The following is a 17,463-nucleotide window of genomic DNA, read 5'->3' as shown; positions in this document are numbered from 1 at the left end:
GTGTCAGGGACACTCTGCTTCTCTGGACACTGAAATAGGCACTTCCTACCCAACCGCAGTTACATAGGAAGATGGAAGAAGATAGGCCAGCCTCAGCGTTGCTATGGAGAGGTGAAAACAACCACAGGAGAGTAGTGTGTAAATTGCCAAATGCCACTCAGTCTCTCGTGAAGTGTTTGGAGCAGAGGTTGTGATGAGGATGGTGGGAGGCTGTCAGCACCCTTTTTTCCTCCTTAATCAGTCTTCTTGGTTGTCCATTTGAATAATTGCCCATGCTAAGCATAGGTACTTTTGACAGGTGGAAGCCAAACTGACCAGCCTTTCTAACAACGAAATGCTCCACAATTCCCCATTTGTAAGTAGGTCGCTGCTGCCAGAACAGCTCAAGTCCTGCATCTGATGCTGCCTTGGGCCACCCCTAGCCTGGCCCTCTGCAGCCCTTTGTCGTCTGCTCCACTGAGCAGCCACTCAGAGGCAGGAAAGGCTCCAGTTTGGACAAGGTGCTGATAAAACACACCAAAGACCTGGGGGCTGCATCCGGAACAGGTGGGGGACTCTGTTCTTACCCCAGAACTAACCGCCTTGTAACCATCCATGGCTGAAGCTTCCTGGTCTTCAACTTTCTTAGCTACCAAAGGCATTGGGTGTAGGGTTTCTAAGCCTTTGGTCAGGCCCACACCAGGAAAGACCCAGCCAGCCACCGCAGGCGGGCTGATGTGCTGTTCCATGATGATCCCTACTTTCTGAGAGGCAAGAGTCTTGATGATTTCCACCCCTGACCTGTGATACCTCAGACACTGAAACAAGTGCTTCATTTACTTTTAAAACATGTATGTATTTCAGTTAGAGAGAATCAGACATATCTCCCATCTGTGGGTTCGTTCTTCCAGTTGCCCTCAAAGGCTGGGGCTGGACCAGGTCAAAGTCAGGAGCTGGAGACCGTATCTAGGTGTCCTCATGGGTATCAGATGCCCAAATATGTGAGTTCTCACCCGCTGGCTCTGTGAGTGCACATTTGTAGGGAGCTGGAATGAGGACACAGAGCTGGAGCCAGACCCCAGGTACTCCCACGTGGAATGCAAGCATCTCAGCAGGCATTTCCTCCACTCCACCAAACTCTTCCCTCTGGACTTGGAATCTCATCTTTCTCGCATACACATTAGCCCAGTAGTGTAAAGCGTATTTTAAAAACTGATTGTTTGTTAAAGGCTCTTGGGTCCTTGTCCTCCTCTCCAAGTCCCCTCCTCCACCCTCCCCCATTGATTTCCCCTTCTAGTGTTACAATGGGTGGTCCTTCATGAGCAGTCGTTAGTCCATCATTCTGCTACTGAAGTGTTTCTCAACATTGTAGGCGTGGACAATGCCAGAGTCCAGCATCCTACTGTCAGGATGTTTTCCACTGTTTCATGGGAGTCCATCTTTGGTCTGGATGCAGAAAGACATACTGCACTCTGTCTCCACGTGTGGACGTGTCAGTCTCCGCTACTCTTCTATTGCACAGCCCCTTAACTACAGAGCCAGTGGACACAGGCCACAACGGGGAGAAAAACTGAACGTTTTCATCAACTGAAGGTAAACAACAGAGCATATATATTTTTTTAAGCCAAAGGGACTAAAACTCTAATAGCTCAAGTGGTAAACTTCATTGCAAAGAGCAGGGATTGTTTTTAAAGGTGAGCCTTTCTAAATCTAAAGACCATGTGGACACCAAGCTGCTAGGATTCCAGGCAGTGCCCTGGAGAAAGAGCGCAGTACCCTGCAGACAGACATGGTGGTATCCTATCACATCTGTGTTTATCCTCTTAATACCTGCAGGTCATTCGCTAGCAAGAATGCGGTGAGAATGTAGCTATCTACTTAGAGACAGTCACTTAGCTGCTAAATGAGGAGGCAGGAGTGGCATCTACAGTCCTCAACTCCTGATCTTAAACTGCAAGGTCACAGTTGGAGAAAGGACACAAGGCACCCTGGGTCCTCTGTCTCCAACTTCCCAGTTCCCAGCCACAGTCTACATGGTGACTGTTCCAGAATAAAGATGATGGGCCAGCACCAAAAAGTTGACTCTGTCTGCTTCTGGCCCACAGTTCTTCCTGTTTTCTCCTCCTAAAACTCCTTCCCGTGGCTCATGCGGCCCTGCCGAGACCATCCCCAAATCCTGTCCCTGGTCTCATTGTGGGACTTGATGTCCAAGAGGTAGTGTCAGAAAGCCTGGGGCTTTGGTGGGAGTGCAGCCCACCAACCTATGAGTAGGGGTCACTCAGAGCTGCATGAGAACCTGAATGTCTGCAAGTTCCCAACTTCAGCAACCTGGACTCTGCCAATTCCTGCTCTCTCGAAGCTCCTCTCCTGATGTGCAATATGGAGAGGACAGCAGCCTTCATCCTCTGGGGTTATACCAAGGATTAAATGGATTACGTATGTTTATTGTGAGCTTACCCTCTTTGATGGGGGTTGCTTGTAGTTTTAAGTGAAATAACCCCATTTGGACATGGAAAGCATAGCATCTGGTTCAAGAAGCTTCATCAAATGCTCCTGTCCGTCTTGCCCATCCACCTGTCCGTTTTGCACTGAGAAAGTCGAGGTGATGTTGTTGTGCTCTGTATTAGCAGCACTGCCGATGTCTGGGGTATTTAGCAGGAGCTCCGTACATACTGGATGGAAAAAGAAAAGTACAGGAAAGAAAAAAGATACACAGTTTTAGCATGTGCTTGAGTGCCTACAGATGAACAAGAGTTCAGTGGTTAATAACATTAGCATTGCCATTGGTTAGCAACACCACATAAATGAATATGCAATTTATAAACACATGATGAAGATACAACCCTGATAACTCTAAAGCTCCCCGATTGGGCGAATGAGATCTCTTATCCCACAGGCTGTATTATCCGGGCTTCATCTCATCCATTGGCCTCCAGCCATAAATCCTGCCTAGACCTGTCGGAAGGAGGAGACATGCCCCCTTTGAGTCCCCTCTGAGTTGAGCAAAATCAGAGAGATGAGCACTGCTCCGGGAAGAGACAGAAGCCGGACCTACACCTGTTAAGAAAACACAATGATGGGCCTGGTGCTGTGGCCTAGTGGCTAAAGTCCTCATCTCACACGCAGCAGCATCCCATATGGATGTCAGCAGCCCCACTTCCAACCCAGCTCCCTGCTTGTGGCCTGGGAAAGCAGTCGAGGACGGCTCAAAGCCTTGGGATCCTGCACCCACGTGGGAGACCTGGAAGAGGCTTCTGGCTTCTGGCTTCAGATTGGCTCAGCTGCATCTGTTGTGGCCTCTTGGGGAGTGAATCAGCAAGCAGAAGATCTTTCCTCTCTGTATATCTGACCTTCCAATAAAAATAAAATAAATCTTAAAAAAAAAATATGTCGGCAATGAGGACACGTGGATTTCTATAGTCTGTCTCTATCAGAGGACCTCAGGGACTTTGGACAAAGAGTCCTACGATCTCTGCTTATGGGAGATAGCCATATTTCACTCCTTAGAGACCAAAAAAATAATGCAGGCAGGACATGGGATGTGACTGGCGCACGCACAGCCAACACAAAAGATCGTGTGGGTATTGGGTTTGTCGACTCCCAACCATCATGGCGTCTCCCTTTGGACCTTCAGCTGGGGGAGGGGAAGGTAGATTTTAGCACGCTGTACACAGATCTTATTTTCTCATTCACATCCCTTGGGTTCTGAGCAACTGAGTGGGTGATTTCCTGCCAGGAAAAATTAGTCAGGAGTTACACATTCTAAAGACTCGATCCTCTGTGGCGCCTCTGACATAAGAACTCACCAAAAAGCAAACAAATACCTACGGCATGGCTTGAATGACAGCTGCAAAACTGAATTTTTTTTTTTTTTTTTACAAATCTAGCCTATGAAAAACATTATCCCTCCAAATACAGCTCTCTGTTACAGAGTATCTGAAGCCTTTTGCTCATGTTCTCTGATTATATTATCTCACAACAACCTCAGCAGTTAGGGATTTTTTTAATTATTATTTTTACGTGTCAGAAAATGCAGTCCTACCGAGGGGAAGTTGCCTGCTCAGACTTCGCTCGGCTCACCAGTGACCGAGCGGGGGCTCAAACCCAGCCCCACGTGAGCCTAGTGACTGAACTCGCAGCTGCTCTCCCAGGAATATTTCTGGGGCTATTATGTCAATTTGATTATGCCCAAATTTAATAAGTTTTCAGCCATGATTTATGACCCACTTATAATATGAAAGCCACTCCATGGAGATTATAAAGCAAACAAGGATGCTGAAGGCACAAAGCGGAGCCTGAGGGTTCTCGGGGGTGCAGAGAAGACAGGGCTCTGCACAAGAGAGGTTTGTAATCAAAGTGGCATACAAGGTCAGGTGCAGGTGGTTCCCTCCTCCCAGCAGGAAAACAGGACTGATTTCACACACATGCAGGAGAGCAATGATGGGGAAAAGCCCCCTTGGCTGGGAAGGATTCATTTCATGGCAATAAATACTGAAGAATGCATCCCATCTCTACAGCATCTCATTGCAGTCAGTCTTCCACCTGACACATGTAGATGGCGTTAATGACCCCACTGCAAGTAGGGTGTGCACACTGCAAGTAGGGTGTGCACTCTAACCTTGTCCCCAGTAGAACTGTCAGAGAAGCGTCGACTCACCTCCGTGTTTGCATGTGGCTTCCTCTGGGATGAACAGTATGCTTTCAGAGCTCTGAAAGGATGTTCATTGTCAAGTTTTTAAACAATTGTTATTGCTAAAAATTATCTGTTCTAGGAGGGGGAATATTCATTTCTTTCAAAGAGTTCATAACTCATCTAGAAAAACTCACGGATACATCAATTACTTCGGAAATATGGCCAGAAATACAGAGACAGACAGGATCTAAATTGTCCCTATTCTCATGGAGCTCACATCTAGCAAAAGCTGTTTTCAGCATAGGAACTAAGAAATGAAGCAGGGCTGATGAAAACACATAATTAGAGGATAAAGGACAGCTCTTACCAATATCTAGGAATAGTTGGAATGAGCATCTTTCTCAGGTAAACTCCGTGGGTCAACAAGGATCCTATGAGAGGAATCTGGAGATATTTCAGAAGACAGCCACTCTATAAGGAGTCAGATGCAAACCCAGAGCATGTTGGTCTTACTGAGTTGACATTCTGTTACTTGATAACAGAAGCAATGCAGGTGAATGCTGTTAGATGAGCCAGCTGGCACCACAAACTGGAAACCTCTGGTCCTGCAGAAAGAGTTGAAGGCAGTGTGCTATTGAGTCCTGTGGCCTAGCCCAGTGAAAGAGTCAGATCCTGGTCCTAGCCCCAGCCCCTAAACAGATTTGTAGGATTATTTGATCTGTGTCTTTGTACCCCCATCACTTTCACAATAGGCTAAGCTATGCAAAATCAGACCAGAGCTTTTCCTCACTTGGCAAAGAGCAGGAAGTCCAGAAATATTTGCTGAATGGGTGAATTAGTCTCCACCGTTGACTTACTGAGAGAGATGACCATGAGCTGTGCTAGAAACGATTAGCCCAGTGCCGAGTGTGTGAGCCAGCCTGCTCGGTATTAAACCCCGACTCTCTGTCATTCACTTCTGATGAGATCCGAAGCAAACATGTCATGACTGCCTCTTTTTGGAACTCTAGATGGCCATGAGAATACTTATTCTATGTAGGTATTTTCAGGGGCGCAGGAAAGAAGACATGTAACACAGCTGTCTGACAAACATCACCACTCAATCAGTGCTAACTGGCAGTTCAATGGCACATCATGCATGACTAAGGGAATAGTCTAGATTTTGCTCTTTGCAAATTACAGAATAAAAGATCCAAAGACATAGTTTGGGGAGCTAAAATAGGAAAGATTTTCCAGCTTTGTTTTTTCAAAGATTTATTTATTTCTATTTGAAATGCTGGAGAGGGAGTGGGAGGATGAGAGAGATTTTCTCTCCACTAGTTCACTCTCCAGAGGACTACAGTGGCCAGAGTCGTGATGCCAGGAGCTTCTCCTAGATCTCCCGCATGGGTGCACAGATCCTCAGGTGATAAGCAGCCTGTAAGCAAGCAGCTGAGTGGGAAGCGGAGCAGCTGGGACACAAACCAGTACTGACAGGTAGAAGATTAACCTGTTGAGCCACAGCACTGACCCCAACTATACTTGTTAAACAAAAGTAGAAACTGTATCCACAGAGGGTGACTTGAAAACCCGACAAAGGGTGGACACAGACACGGTAGCATAATAGACAATAGGACTAGGGAAGGAACTCGGATAGGGGCTGCTGGGACGTTTAATGGTGCATGGCTGACTAAAGACATCTAGGATTCAAGGCATTCCAGTGACAGCCGATTTGGACCCAGCATGGGGGCTGAGCCATGTCTCTAGCACAGGTTGGACAGAGCACCTTGCAAGGCTGGGCTGGGGGTTATCGGTGGCTGTGCTGCGATGTAAGTGAGCAGAGAGGAGAGGAGACTCCTCAGATAGCGCAGGGGTGTTGCAGGAGAGCCCCTGTTTACCTTCACCATTGCAAACCCTTGTGTTGGTTTCCTGCCTTGAATCTCGCATGGTATTCTCATCAACTCCAGAATACTTTCCTAGGGTTATCTCCCACTTGCAAACCTCTACAGCTGCTTGGACTTAAAGCAGAACAAATGATCTCGATCTCCCAGTCAGCTGTTAGAAGCCCATGGTAGACCAGGCTCCACTTGCCTCCTGAGTTTCACTCCCATAATCCCAGCAGCCCTTACAAACTGCTCACAACCAGTAGGATCAGCTCTCACTGTTCCCAGAGCTTCTTCCATTCATCCATCTCCAGCCACACTTTATTAGAATTTCTCCTTCTTGTTGCTGAGTTCTACCTCCTCCGACTTGGCTCTTCTTGTCACTCTCCTTGGGGCTTCTTACAAGAGCCTCAGGAGATGCACCTGTGCTCCGGAGCTGTTTGTGCTACCAGGTCCTAGTCTTTGCAAATTCAAGGGACAAATACAAGGAAGAGGAGGCCCGAGACCTGCTTTGCACGGAGTCAAATCCAAGTTGCAATCTTGGGATGAAGTCAATACATGCCTCCACGCGAGGAGACCATTGACCTTCTCAGCCTCCATCTGAAAGCTGGAACTTTCTCTGCTCTGCTGCCTGGGAATGTCGGCAGCTTGCCAAGGAAATCACGTACTTTCAAAACACATCCAAGCTCCTCTTGTCAAAAAGTGTCAGAGAAAAGGCAGAGCAAGCTCTTGGGAACTCGGTGCTGACACCTGATTTGTAAATGTCACGTAGGCCCATGGGGAGGATGTCGGTTCAGATGCAAGTGGCCCCTGTTTCAATGCAATGAAAATTCGGGTTGTTCCATCTTTCCTTCTTAGGTCAGCTCATGCACCATATTTTGAAACTTATAAAAAATAAAAATGTTTATAAATCCACTTGTCCCTCCCACCCAACACATTCTAACACATACACCAAAAATCTCTTTTTCTTTCTCTTTCTCTATATATGCATATGTATGCATAATATGAACTTATATATGTATAAGTTCATTTGTTTTTATCTATTTAAAAGGCAGATTGTGTGTGCATGTGAGTACACACACATATACACATCTCAATCTGCCTTTTAAATAGATAAAAATCAATGAACTTAAAAAGTAAGTTCAGAAAATGATAAATGCTGTGAAGGAAGTGGAGTAATAAACCATCAGAGAGTGGAGGACTTTTCTAGCTTTCCAAAATGCTGAGACACCAAGGGTTTTCAAATATACATAGAAAATGTGCATTAGGGGGAAAAAATGCACAGATTTCAAAAAGTGATTGCAACAAAATTAACTCCTCTTTTAATTCCAGTCTTCCATGAACTTTTGGAGTATTCTTACCATAAGAGATTCTAAGCGTCCCGTGAAGTGAAGGACCTGCCTCCAACCCTGGGGTCACACAGAGGATTTGTTAACAACCCAGGACTGCTGTCCCTGTCACTTTCTATGTCTCTTCATAAAGGGCCGCGTTTCATTCGTAGGGATGTTGCTCAGAAGATTCTGAATAGAGATGACCAGGACAGCTAACACTGTTCACCATTTAATAGGGGACAGGCAGTGGGCAAAGCCTTTGCTGCACACTGTTTTGGTTAATTTTCACAATCACGCATTGAGGAAGTAAGCTGTTGTCCCTGTGTGACAGGGAGAACAGAAACAGAGGCGTTGGGATTCAGATTTGGGTGCTCTACATCTGAACCCCCTCATCTCAACGTCCACACTGTGACATGCATGCAGGGACGGCCCTTCCACCTGATAACAGGACCCTTTGATTTCTAGGAATGAGGTGTAAGTGAATACTGACTGTTTGTTGCAGGCCTGGGGATGTTTGGATCCATACACTAAGCTGCATCTGGTTCATGGTCACATACCAACAGCCTCAGCTCGTTCAATGTCCAAACAAACAGCTGTTTGCCACAGCCAAGCAGCAGCTTGCTGAGTGTTTTAGCTTCTGAAGTTGGATAAATCAAATAGTTAAAGAAAAGCATTGTTTTTCCTCCTGGGTAGTTCATCTGGAGAGGAAGTAGTGTGACTTGGTAAATTCCTATCATTGTTTCATAATCATGATAAGCTGAGTATAATAGTGACAAGTCTTGCATGCTGACCACTTGTCAGACCTGTGTGGGGAATGAGGCTCAAGCTGGGATGTGGTGAGCATCCAATGTCATGTTCTGGGCTTCACTCCGGCTGCTCCCCACCATTCAACCCTCCCTGATCTCCCAGGCACAGAAGTTCCCTGTAGCTTTGCTCAGATGGGTCCTTCTCCTGGGGATCACCCAACAACTCTTCCCTGGATCTGTCAGTCTCCTTCTCTGAGTCACAGTTGAATCACAGCTATCCTCAAGGAAACAGGCTTTTAAAGGAATGCATCCATTGTAAATGAGAGAGAGAAAGAGAGAGACATCAGACTCTAACCATACACTCTTTGACACACGCTGTCCAAGGGTCTCACTGATCTCCATGTCTCTTAATGATCACATCACTGTTTCTTGACCTCTATCCAGTCTCTTTCAACTCTAAAATACAGTGTTCACACACATCTCCTTTAGTGACCACACGCAAGGGTGGCCCAGGGCTACTACTAGATACCAGTAATCTCCAACTCACAGGAAGACTTAATCATTGGCTTTGCCTTTTTGGCATTTGTCCAAGAAGGATCCAGCAGATCAGGCCCTCTGTAGGCAGGGGGTAGGCATTGGCATTGCAGCATCCCACTTCAGAGCTGCAGAACAAAGACCTCTGGCTGGCTCTAGAAACCTTCATGCTCCCTCAGACTCAAAACTTCCCTGGTGGTCGCCCACTGTCAACATCTGGAACCCATTTCTTCTCTAAAAAGCTACCCAGAGAGAACCGGCTGAGCTGTGCTGGGCCCCATGATGTGGTCACAAGCACCCAGGGCTTCGGGAAGTTATGTGGGAGAGATTCCCACGTAACTGGATTAACCAGTAAGGATAACCTGAGTGGAGGATACCAGTCGAAGAGGAGACATTCAAAACACTTGGAAATCACTCGAGTTTTATATCCTAACATCAAGGGCCAAGGGAAATAGCATACCTTTATGCGTTCTTAAGTCTGTGCTTTGATTGGCATTATTTTTGCTTTAAATTCCATCTAGGAAAGACACATACTCTTGTCCAGTCCTTAGAATGCTGAAGGTTTCCTCTAGTCTCAGGTTGGAGACTTGAAGGTCATTCCCTTCCTATTTCCTATTTTTAATCTTTTTTTCTTTAAATTGAAGAGATGCTAAGTAAAAAGCAAGAGACCTGCAGTCCAGACTGGTCCATGCTGTGAGCACACCAGGAGCCCTCAAAGGCTGCACCAACCCAGGACCTCTCGGCAGATGGAACAGAACCAGGTGATGTGCACATCCCAGGCTGCCCATGCAATGTGATGTCCCAAAAGAGACTGCAGGCCAGAGGAAGAAGGAAGCCCACCCTCCGGGGCAGCCAGGCCCACTGACAGCAACAAGCAGTGCAGGGGAATCATACACACTGGCCCGAATCCCAGGAAGAATTTCTAGAAGGTCTTTGTCTTTCTCCTAAAACACTCTGTCCCACATCTACATACATAACCCTAAATTTTATGAGGACATAGAATTCAGATAAATTGTCCTTCTCAAGCTATCCCTGGGCTAAGAAATGCCAGCATGCGATGCCCTCCTCCCAAAGCCAAGGGCTGGCATTTACAGTAAACACAAGCAGAACTGAGCAAAGTGAAATTGGGAGAGACAGATTAAAGCTTCCTCAGGCATGACTGGGTCCCCAGGACCTTGTGACAGATACATGGATGTGACAAGTAAGTGCAGCACTGAAGCTGTGGCCAGTGGTTATGATTTTAACAGATTATATATTAAAGGGTTACATAAAAATGATGTTACGTGTAGCATCATTGCCTTGGTCTTATCTCTTAACCTACAAAGCTTTACTCTGTGGTCCTTTGCAGAGATAGGGACAATCCCTGCCCTAGACAATGGCTGGTTTCCTTCTTCCCCAACCCCTTCCCGCTTGAATGATGAAGAGTGAGGACCGGGCCAGGGTCCTCCTCCAGCCAATCAACCTCACCTGCCTCATCTAGAATGCCCTCTCTTTCCCCAGCTCCCTGCAAGGGGCCTAAATTGCTTTTCTCCCCCTCCTCCAGTACCCACCTAGTGCTTCAGTGAGGTGCTTAGCTTTGCAACTCTATGCAAGTTGCTTGAGCACATCCACATGTGGGTTTCTCATACTACTCATTTTCCATGGGCATTCTGAACACTCCTCATGTGCATGGATTTTTTTTAAAAAAAACATTTACTAGCATAATTTTTCTTCACTTGAGAGTAAAAGAAAACACCTTCCATGCTCTGGTTCATTTTTCCGATGCCTGCAATGCCCAGGGCTGAACCAAGCTGGAGGAGACAGTGTGTAATTCCACGCATGTTTCCCACTTGGGTTGCAATTTATTCAACCATCACTGTGGCCTCCCAGGGTCCGAGAGGAGCCAGAGACTGTGAGATGGAACAGGAGCATCTTCACTGTCATTTTAACTGCTCAGCTGAACACTCAGCCTTAAATGTAGCTTCTAATTCCATGTTCTGTGAGTGTTTTAAAGTTTCCTCGTAGGATCTTGCGAGATTTGCTTCTGTTCTAGCATGACTGACTTCCCAGGGAGACTTAGTTCTGCGAAGGCAAGGGTGCACCTCATTTTTGCCTTTGCAGAAGAGAATGCTGTGCACCCAGTAGACATGTGCACTTGGCCATCAGTCAGAGCCAAACTCCATTGTGCTCAAGTCCATCCTGGCTGGAGGAAGCTTGGACTGAGTGGCCCTGCACCTTTATTAATCCTTGGCTCCATCAACCTCCAAGCCTGGAAATGCTTCCATCAGTCTTACCAGAATGATGCAAACCCCATCTGCCTGGAAAAATTCCTTAAGAGCCAATATTCTGTTTAGTTCTCCCCTCTAGGGAGTATTTCCAGCAGGGTAAAACCAAGCAAGGCACTGAGGCTCTTAAATTCAGTGCAAGGATCTGTGTCTTCTAGATGCATGAACGCTTAGGCTTTGGGCAAGCACATAGACAGGAAAAGAAAAAAAAAAGTAGTGAAATAGAGTCCAAGATGGGGAGGGGGATGTTTTGTTGTTCTCACCCCAGAGTAGAATATTCAGGAACAGTTAGATGATAAACCCAGAAACGGTGTCCTGCTGGAGACCCGGGAGGAACCTGTGGATGAAGAGCTTGGCTGACCTCGCTTGATGTAATCTGTTCAGGAAGGCAAAGGCTTTGGGGGAACCAAGGCCAGGTAACCAGAGGAGGGTGGGAAGAGGACAGGAGGGCTCTTGACCTCAACTGGCCCTGGACAGAGGTTTGACCTTCAGATTCCTCTCCTGCGGTTCCTGCAGCAGGGCTGAGCATGGAAGCCAGAGAGAAACACTGGGATCGCTTTCTAGCCTTGCAGTGACAGGTGCACCGGGAATCGCACCAGCTAGTGGGTGGCTCTCACAGGGTTCCAGGACAGATGTGGGAGGAGAGCTGCAGCAAGGCCCCTGACTCCAGGATTTCTTCTTAAACCACCATGATCTGTTTGTAAATTACTTGATTGTATCCCTTCCTCATGCAAAGCAGGGGGCCTCAACATCTCATTTTCTCTCTCTCTCTCTCTCTCTCTCTCTCTCTCTTTCTCACACACACACACACACACACACACACACACACACACACTCTGAGGATTTGCTTAAGAGGGCACCATATCCTCTGTCTTTTAATGACAAACCACATTCTAATTGGGCCAGCCCTGGGCAGTGCACCTGCACATGTCTAAAATCTGGGTGTTGCTTTGCTCTCTCTTTATTGTACAAATCCACAACAACGGACCTTCAAGCCAAAACTGGTGACATTGCTTTGGGTTTTTAGGGGTTATTACCCAGTCCCAAAACCCTAGGTGCGTGTTGTTACAAACACTATCTTCCTGGGAGTAGAGGATTTGAGGATGGGAGAGATGATAAGCAGTCGGGCTTTGGCATGACGCCCTGCTTTTAAGACAGACTGCAAATTATACATAAACAGAGCCTATCTGTGTTTCCTTTGCTTCGCCATGTAATGAAAAACACAGCAGGGGCCCTGTCGTACATGCCACTTCCCCCTCCGACGTGCTGCTCACGGTTCCTGACAGCAAGCAGCTTCAGGCATTCACAGACACTGTCTTGGAGCCCTCTGTTCACGTCTTGCAGACATCCACCGTTCACGGTTGCCTTTTCAGTACTTTCTTACGCCATCCCCTCCACCGCCTCCCTGGTACGAGCCAGCCAGCCCTGTGGGAGAGGGTATGACTGGGAAACATCTGCTTGCTCTAGCAAACACAGAAGACAGCTAGTCTTCGGAGTATTTGCCGCACAAAGCAACAACAGAAAGCTCCGAGTTGATTGGCTAATTCCCATCTGAGAAAAATCAGAGTCAGGCTATGCTTACCTGTAATGAAGCTGTGCCAGGACCAATCAGGGGAGAGGAAGGCAAAGGAGCTTCTTCTTGCTGGGGTAGGCATGAGTCAGAGCTCTGCCACTGCCTGGATCAAACACCATCTCCTCTGATTTTCTCACTGAGCGTGCAATCTGGTGAACACGGTTCGTGTGTGCAAATCAGGTTTGTCACTCAGAGCTCCAGGGAGCAGTGCTAAGTACAGCAAGAAACAGGCTCCTACTAAATCCTACTAGGAATTCCAAAACCATTCAGTTGTAGAGAAATGAACACTTTTCCCAACCAAACATCATTTTATTTCCTGGGATAAAAATGATGAAGGATCCAAAGTCTTTCTCCAACATCCTTGAAATGCTTTTCAGAAAAGGATTGTTTAAGGCGCACACAAAAGTCAGACTTGCCTTCCTTCCAGAACATTCCCTGCCTGAGACACAGCAACGATAACACAGCTCAGAAAAAGAGACAGACTTCAAAAACCCAAGAAATGAGAACATCAATACTGGACTCTCCTACTCCGATGGTGAGTTCACAGAAAACATCCCAACAACTCTTTCCCATAAGTACAACATATATCTTGAAGATTTACCCAAAATATCTCCATCTGAACTACAGTACAAAACTCTACTCCCCAGCCACAAAAAATAATGTCTCCCCACCCCCATACACAAATGCAACTGTATATAAAGCAAACTTGAACCCATGGGTAGAGAGGTCAAAAAGTCTCCTGGGATCTGGGCTATTTAAAGTCATTTTTTTTTTTTTTGGTTGTTGTTTGGGTTATCCCTCTGCTGGGTATAGGAAAGCAGCCACCAAATACATCCTTCTACAGCGTTTACCATTTCAACAAGTCCTGCGTCATGGAATGTGGTGCTTTTTAAAAATAGGTGACCCTTAATGTCATGGAAAGAAAAGGGAAAAGCGGGGAGACCGAGGGAGGGGAGTGACAGAGGAGGGACAGTCAGGGGTGACAGGGTAAGCTTGCAATACTCTGTGGTAAGGTGAGGATGCCCAGGTTGGGGGGAAGGGACGCTGTTTCCTCTAGCCCACTGCCATCAGTCTCCTTCACAAATCTGTTTCCCGGCTTGTGTCCAGGCAGAGGGCATACAAGGACCTCCGCAGATCCACATTGCTCTTGGCCTTGAGGTTGTATTTCTCCAGGGGGCAGCTGCCCCTCCGGGAGCCCTCCGCATTCTCTAAGGAAGCCCCAGTCTTGCCAAGGGAAGCCTTGCTCCAGCTGGCCTTGCGCTGGCCTCCAGCGTCCAGGGAGGTACCCCGGCTTTGGATGCCCGGCTCCTCTTTCAGCACTACCTGCTCCTCGTGGTCTGTCTCGCGATGGTAGAAGTAGTTGAAGTTGGAGACGATGACCGGCACAGGCAGCGCGATGGTGAGGACCCCGGCGATGGCGCACAGTGAGCCCACGATCTTGCCCCCGACAGTGATGGGCCTCATGTCGCCATAGCCCACCGTGGTCATGGTGACCACCGCCCACCAGAAGGCATCCGGGATGCTAGAGAAGTGGGTGCCCTGGTTGTCAGCCTCTGCGAAGTAGACGGCGCTGGAGAAGAGGATGACACCGATGAAGAGGAAGAAGATGAGCAGCCCCAGCTCTCGCATGGAGGCCTGCAGGGTCTTGCCCAGGATCTGCAGCCCCTTGGAGTGACGGGAGAGCTTGAAGATGCGGAAGACGCGCACCAGGCGGATCACCCGGAGGATGGCCAGGGACATGGCCTGCTGCCCGTTCTGCCCGCCCCCTGGCTGCTGCTCGGCCAACTCGGTGCCCAGCGTGATGAAGTAAGGGAAGATGGCTACAATGTCTATGACGTTCATGATATTGCGCGAGAACTCAGCCTTGCTGGGGCAGGCGAAGAAGCGCACAAGCAGCTCGAATGTGAACCAGATCACACACGTGGTCTCCACGATGAAGAAGGGGTCAGCCAGAGTCCTGGGCAGCAAAGGTGCCACCGTTGGGCCAGAGGCAGGTGCCATAGCCCCATTGCTGCCATTGGCCCCCGGGGCGGGAGCAGGAGGCTGGTGGGGCACCGGCGGGTGGCGGAGCAGCTCACGTTCGTCCTTGAACTCGGGCAGGGTCTCCAAGCAGAAGGTGATGATGGAGATGAGGATGACCAGCACAGAGACGATGGCGATGGCGCGCGCTGACCCGGAGCTCTCTGGGTACTCGAAGATGAGCCACACCTGGCGCTGGAACTCGTTGCGGGGCAGCGGCCTCTCCTCTTCCTTGATAAAGCCCTCGTCCTCCCGGAAGCGCTCCATGGCCTCGTCCCCCAGCTGGTAAAAGCGGATCTCATCGGCAAACACGTCCAGGGAGACATTGACCGGCCTGCGCAGACGGCCCCCGGACTGATAGTAATACAAGATACCGTCGAAGCTGGGCCGGTTGCGATCGAAGAAGTACTCGTTCCTCAGGGGGTCGAAGTAGCGCAGGCGCTTGGCGGGGTCGCCCAGCAATGTGTTGGGGAACTGTGACAGGGTGCCCAGCTGCGTCTCGAATCGCAGCCCGGAGATGTTGATAAGGACGCGCTGGTGATGAAGGGACCCGGCGCCCAGCGTCTGCTCCTCTGCCACGCCCAAGCTGGTCTCATCGTCTTTCTCTTCTTCCTCCGGGGGCGACCCTCTGGGCTGTGGCAGCTCCTGGGGCCGTGGCGACAGAGGCAGATACCCTGGCTCTGTGAGCCTCTGCACGTTGCCGCCGCAGCCGCCGCCCCCTCTAGGCGCGAGTTCTTTGCAGTCATCACCAAGCACAGCCGTCGGTGCTGCCTCACTGCAGCCCTCCCTGGCCTCACCTCCTTCTCTGAGAGTCATGGCACCGCCGTTCTCCAGGGGCCCCAGGGCGATCTCCATGACTTGAGGGCATGGAGCATGTTGCGCCCCAGCCGGCAGGCTCCCACGCCCCCACGCGCAGGCTGCCTTTTCCGCCGTCGGCCAGTGGAGCTCTTGGGGGAGCTAGGGTTGCTGGCGTGGACCCTTCTCTTGTTCCTGACGCTAGGGAGCCGCTGCCCTGCTGCCTGTCCGCCTAGCTCTCCGGGTAACCAAGCAGCCGAGAAACCTCCTCCAGCAGATGCAACCTTCGGCCGCCCCTCTCTGGCTGCGCAGCTCTCGGCCTCCGCCCTCTGCGCCTCCCCATCCCTCCCCCGGCCGCCAGCTCCTCCTGCTTCCCTCCCACCAGCGGGCACCGTAGCCGCGGGAGCCTTCCCGGAGGGCGCACAGCTGGGCCCCAAGCGAGGGAAGGGAGGGGGGCCAGAAGGGCGCAGCCTGGTGGAGGGAGGAGTCGGGGAGGAACAGGTTGTACCGAGAGCGCCAAGTCTCCCAGGGCAACTAGATGGGACCAGCTTTGGATTTCAATTCACTTGGGAACCCGCTGACAGCCGAGGGAACCTCAGGGCATGAAAGGCCAGGCGACAGAAACCGTTCATGTTTTGCCTCCGATAGACGCACCGTACCACATCTTTGGGATAAATTACAGATAGGAGATAAGGAAACCATCTGCTTTCCCAGCTTCCTACAAACCAATGGAAAGGTATAGGGCGGCAACCCTGCGGGGTCCCCTGCCCTCGCCCTGGGAAAATCCCTGGTCCCACTGGAGACAGCCGTGTTCATCAGCCACAACCAGCCTCAGGCAGACAAACCAGCCTGCCAGGCAGCAGCCCTGGAGATAAGCTTTTGGGTCTCTTAATCCTGTGGACACACAGCCGCTGCCCTCCACCAAATCCTGTTTGCAAAAACCACAGCAGAGAAGAGCAAAGAAGGGCTTTGAAAGCCCCCGGGGTGAGCTGCCTGCCGGCGCTTGGCACTAACAAGCGCGTTGGAAGTTGGGACTAGGGGCTGGGAAGGAAAGGGTGCTCTGGAAGGGGAAGCGAAGAGAGGTTGTGGAGTTCCAGAAGCTGGAGAATTCCCAGCAGTAGAATCCTGATTTTGCTGTCAATGTCGGTCAGTGCCAGCTCTTTCCTAGTGATTGATAAATACTGGTTCCTATAGCTACAGCAACCTAGCCTGTAAAGATTATTATTATCCCTCCCCATACACACACACACACACACACACACACACACACACTTTGCAAATAAGGAAGTTCTGGGCTACAAAGACAGAAAGTGATGAAACTGCAAGTCGAGCCTACTGCTCGCTGCTGTGCAGAAATGCTAAGCCCCTTTGCAGAGACCAGAGGGGACCCAGTGACCTGGATGGCTAGCTGAAAGTTCTGGTGAGGGAGCCAGGTTAACTCCTCCTGCCCTTGAGCCCTTCCCTGCAGGATTTGGGTGGCATTGATGGCCCAGGGAAATGCTTTCCCAAGCATGTCTGGAAATCCCAGACATCGCCTCCAGATGTTTCTCAGTTTTCAATTGCAGTGGTAAAGTCCTTGTATGTGTGTTCCAGTCTGATTGCATTGTCTGTCTTTGTTCCAGTAGACAATTTGGGGGTTATTTATGTAAATGTGTGCCTACCACCTGTTGCTGTGTTTTGGAGTGAAGGCTGGAGAAAAATCTGTGCATGTAGCTTTGGGAGGGAGT

The 17,463-nt window shown here is 49.3% G+C and overlaps 1 protein-coding gene across 1 annotated transcript; it reads right to left on the bottom strand.

The window, feature by feature from the left end:
* Positions 1-13,216: 13,216 nt before the first annotated feature.
* KCNA5 (potassium voltage-gated channel subfamily A member 5) lies at positions 13,217-15,796 on the bottom strand. Its single transcript, XM_040979005.1, has one exon. The coding sequence runs from the start codon at positions 15,794-15,796 to the stop codon at positions 14,000-14,002; it is 1,797 nt and encodes a 598-aa protein (XP_040834939.1). The 3' UTR covers positions 13,217-13,999.
* Between the last annotated feature and the right edge of the window lie 1,667 nt (positions 15,797-17,463).

This window comes from Ochotona curzoniae, unplaced genomic scaffold (assembly GCF_017591425.1).
Source record: "Ochotona curzoniae isolate NIBS_2020 unplaced genomic scaffold, NIBS_Ocur_1.0 contig_2927, whole genome shotgun sequence".
In the NCBI taxonomy this organism is placed as follows: domain Eukaryota; kingdom Metazoa; phylum Chordata; class Mammalia; order Lagomorpha; family Ochotonidae; genus Ochotona; species Ochotona curzoniae.
The sequence above is the reverse complement of the archived record's forward strand: the minus strand, read 5'-3'. Positions and strand labels throughout refer to the sequence as shown.

Bases quoted from the DNA above. Each gene is read 5' to 3' on its own strand.
- KCNA5 (XM_040979005.1), bottom strand. From the start codon at position 15,796: ATGGAGATCGCCCTGGGGCCCCTGGAGAACGGCGGTGCCATGACTCTC.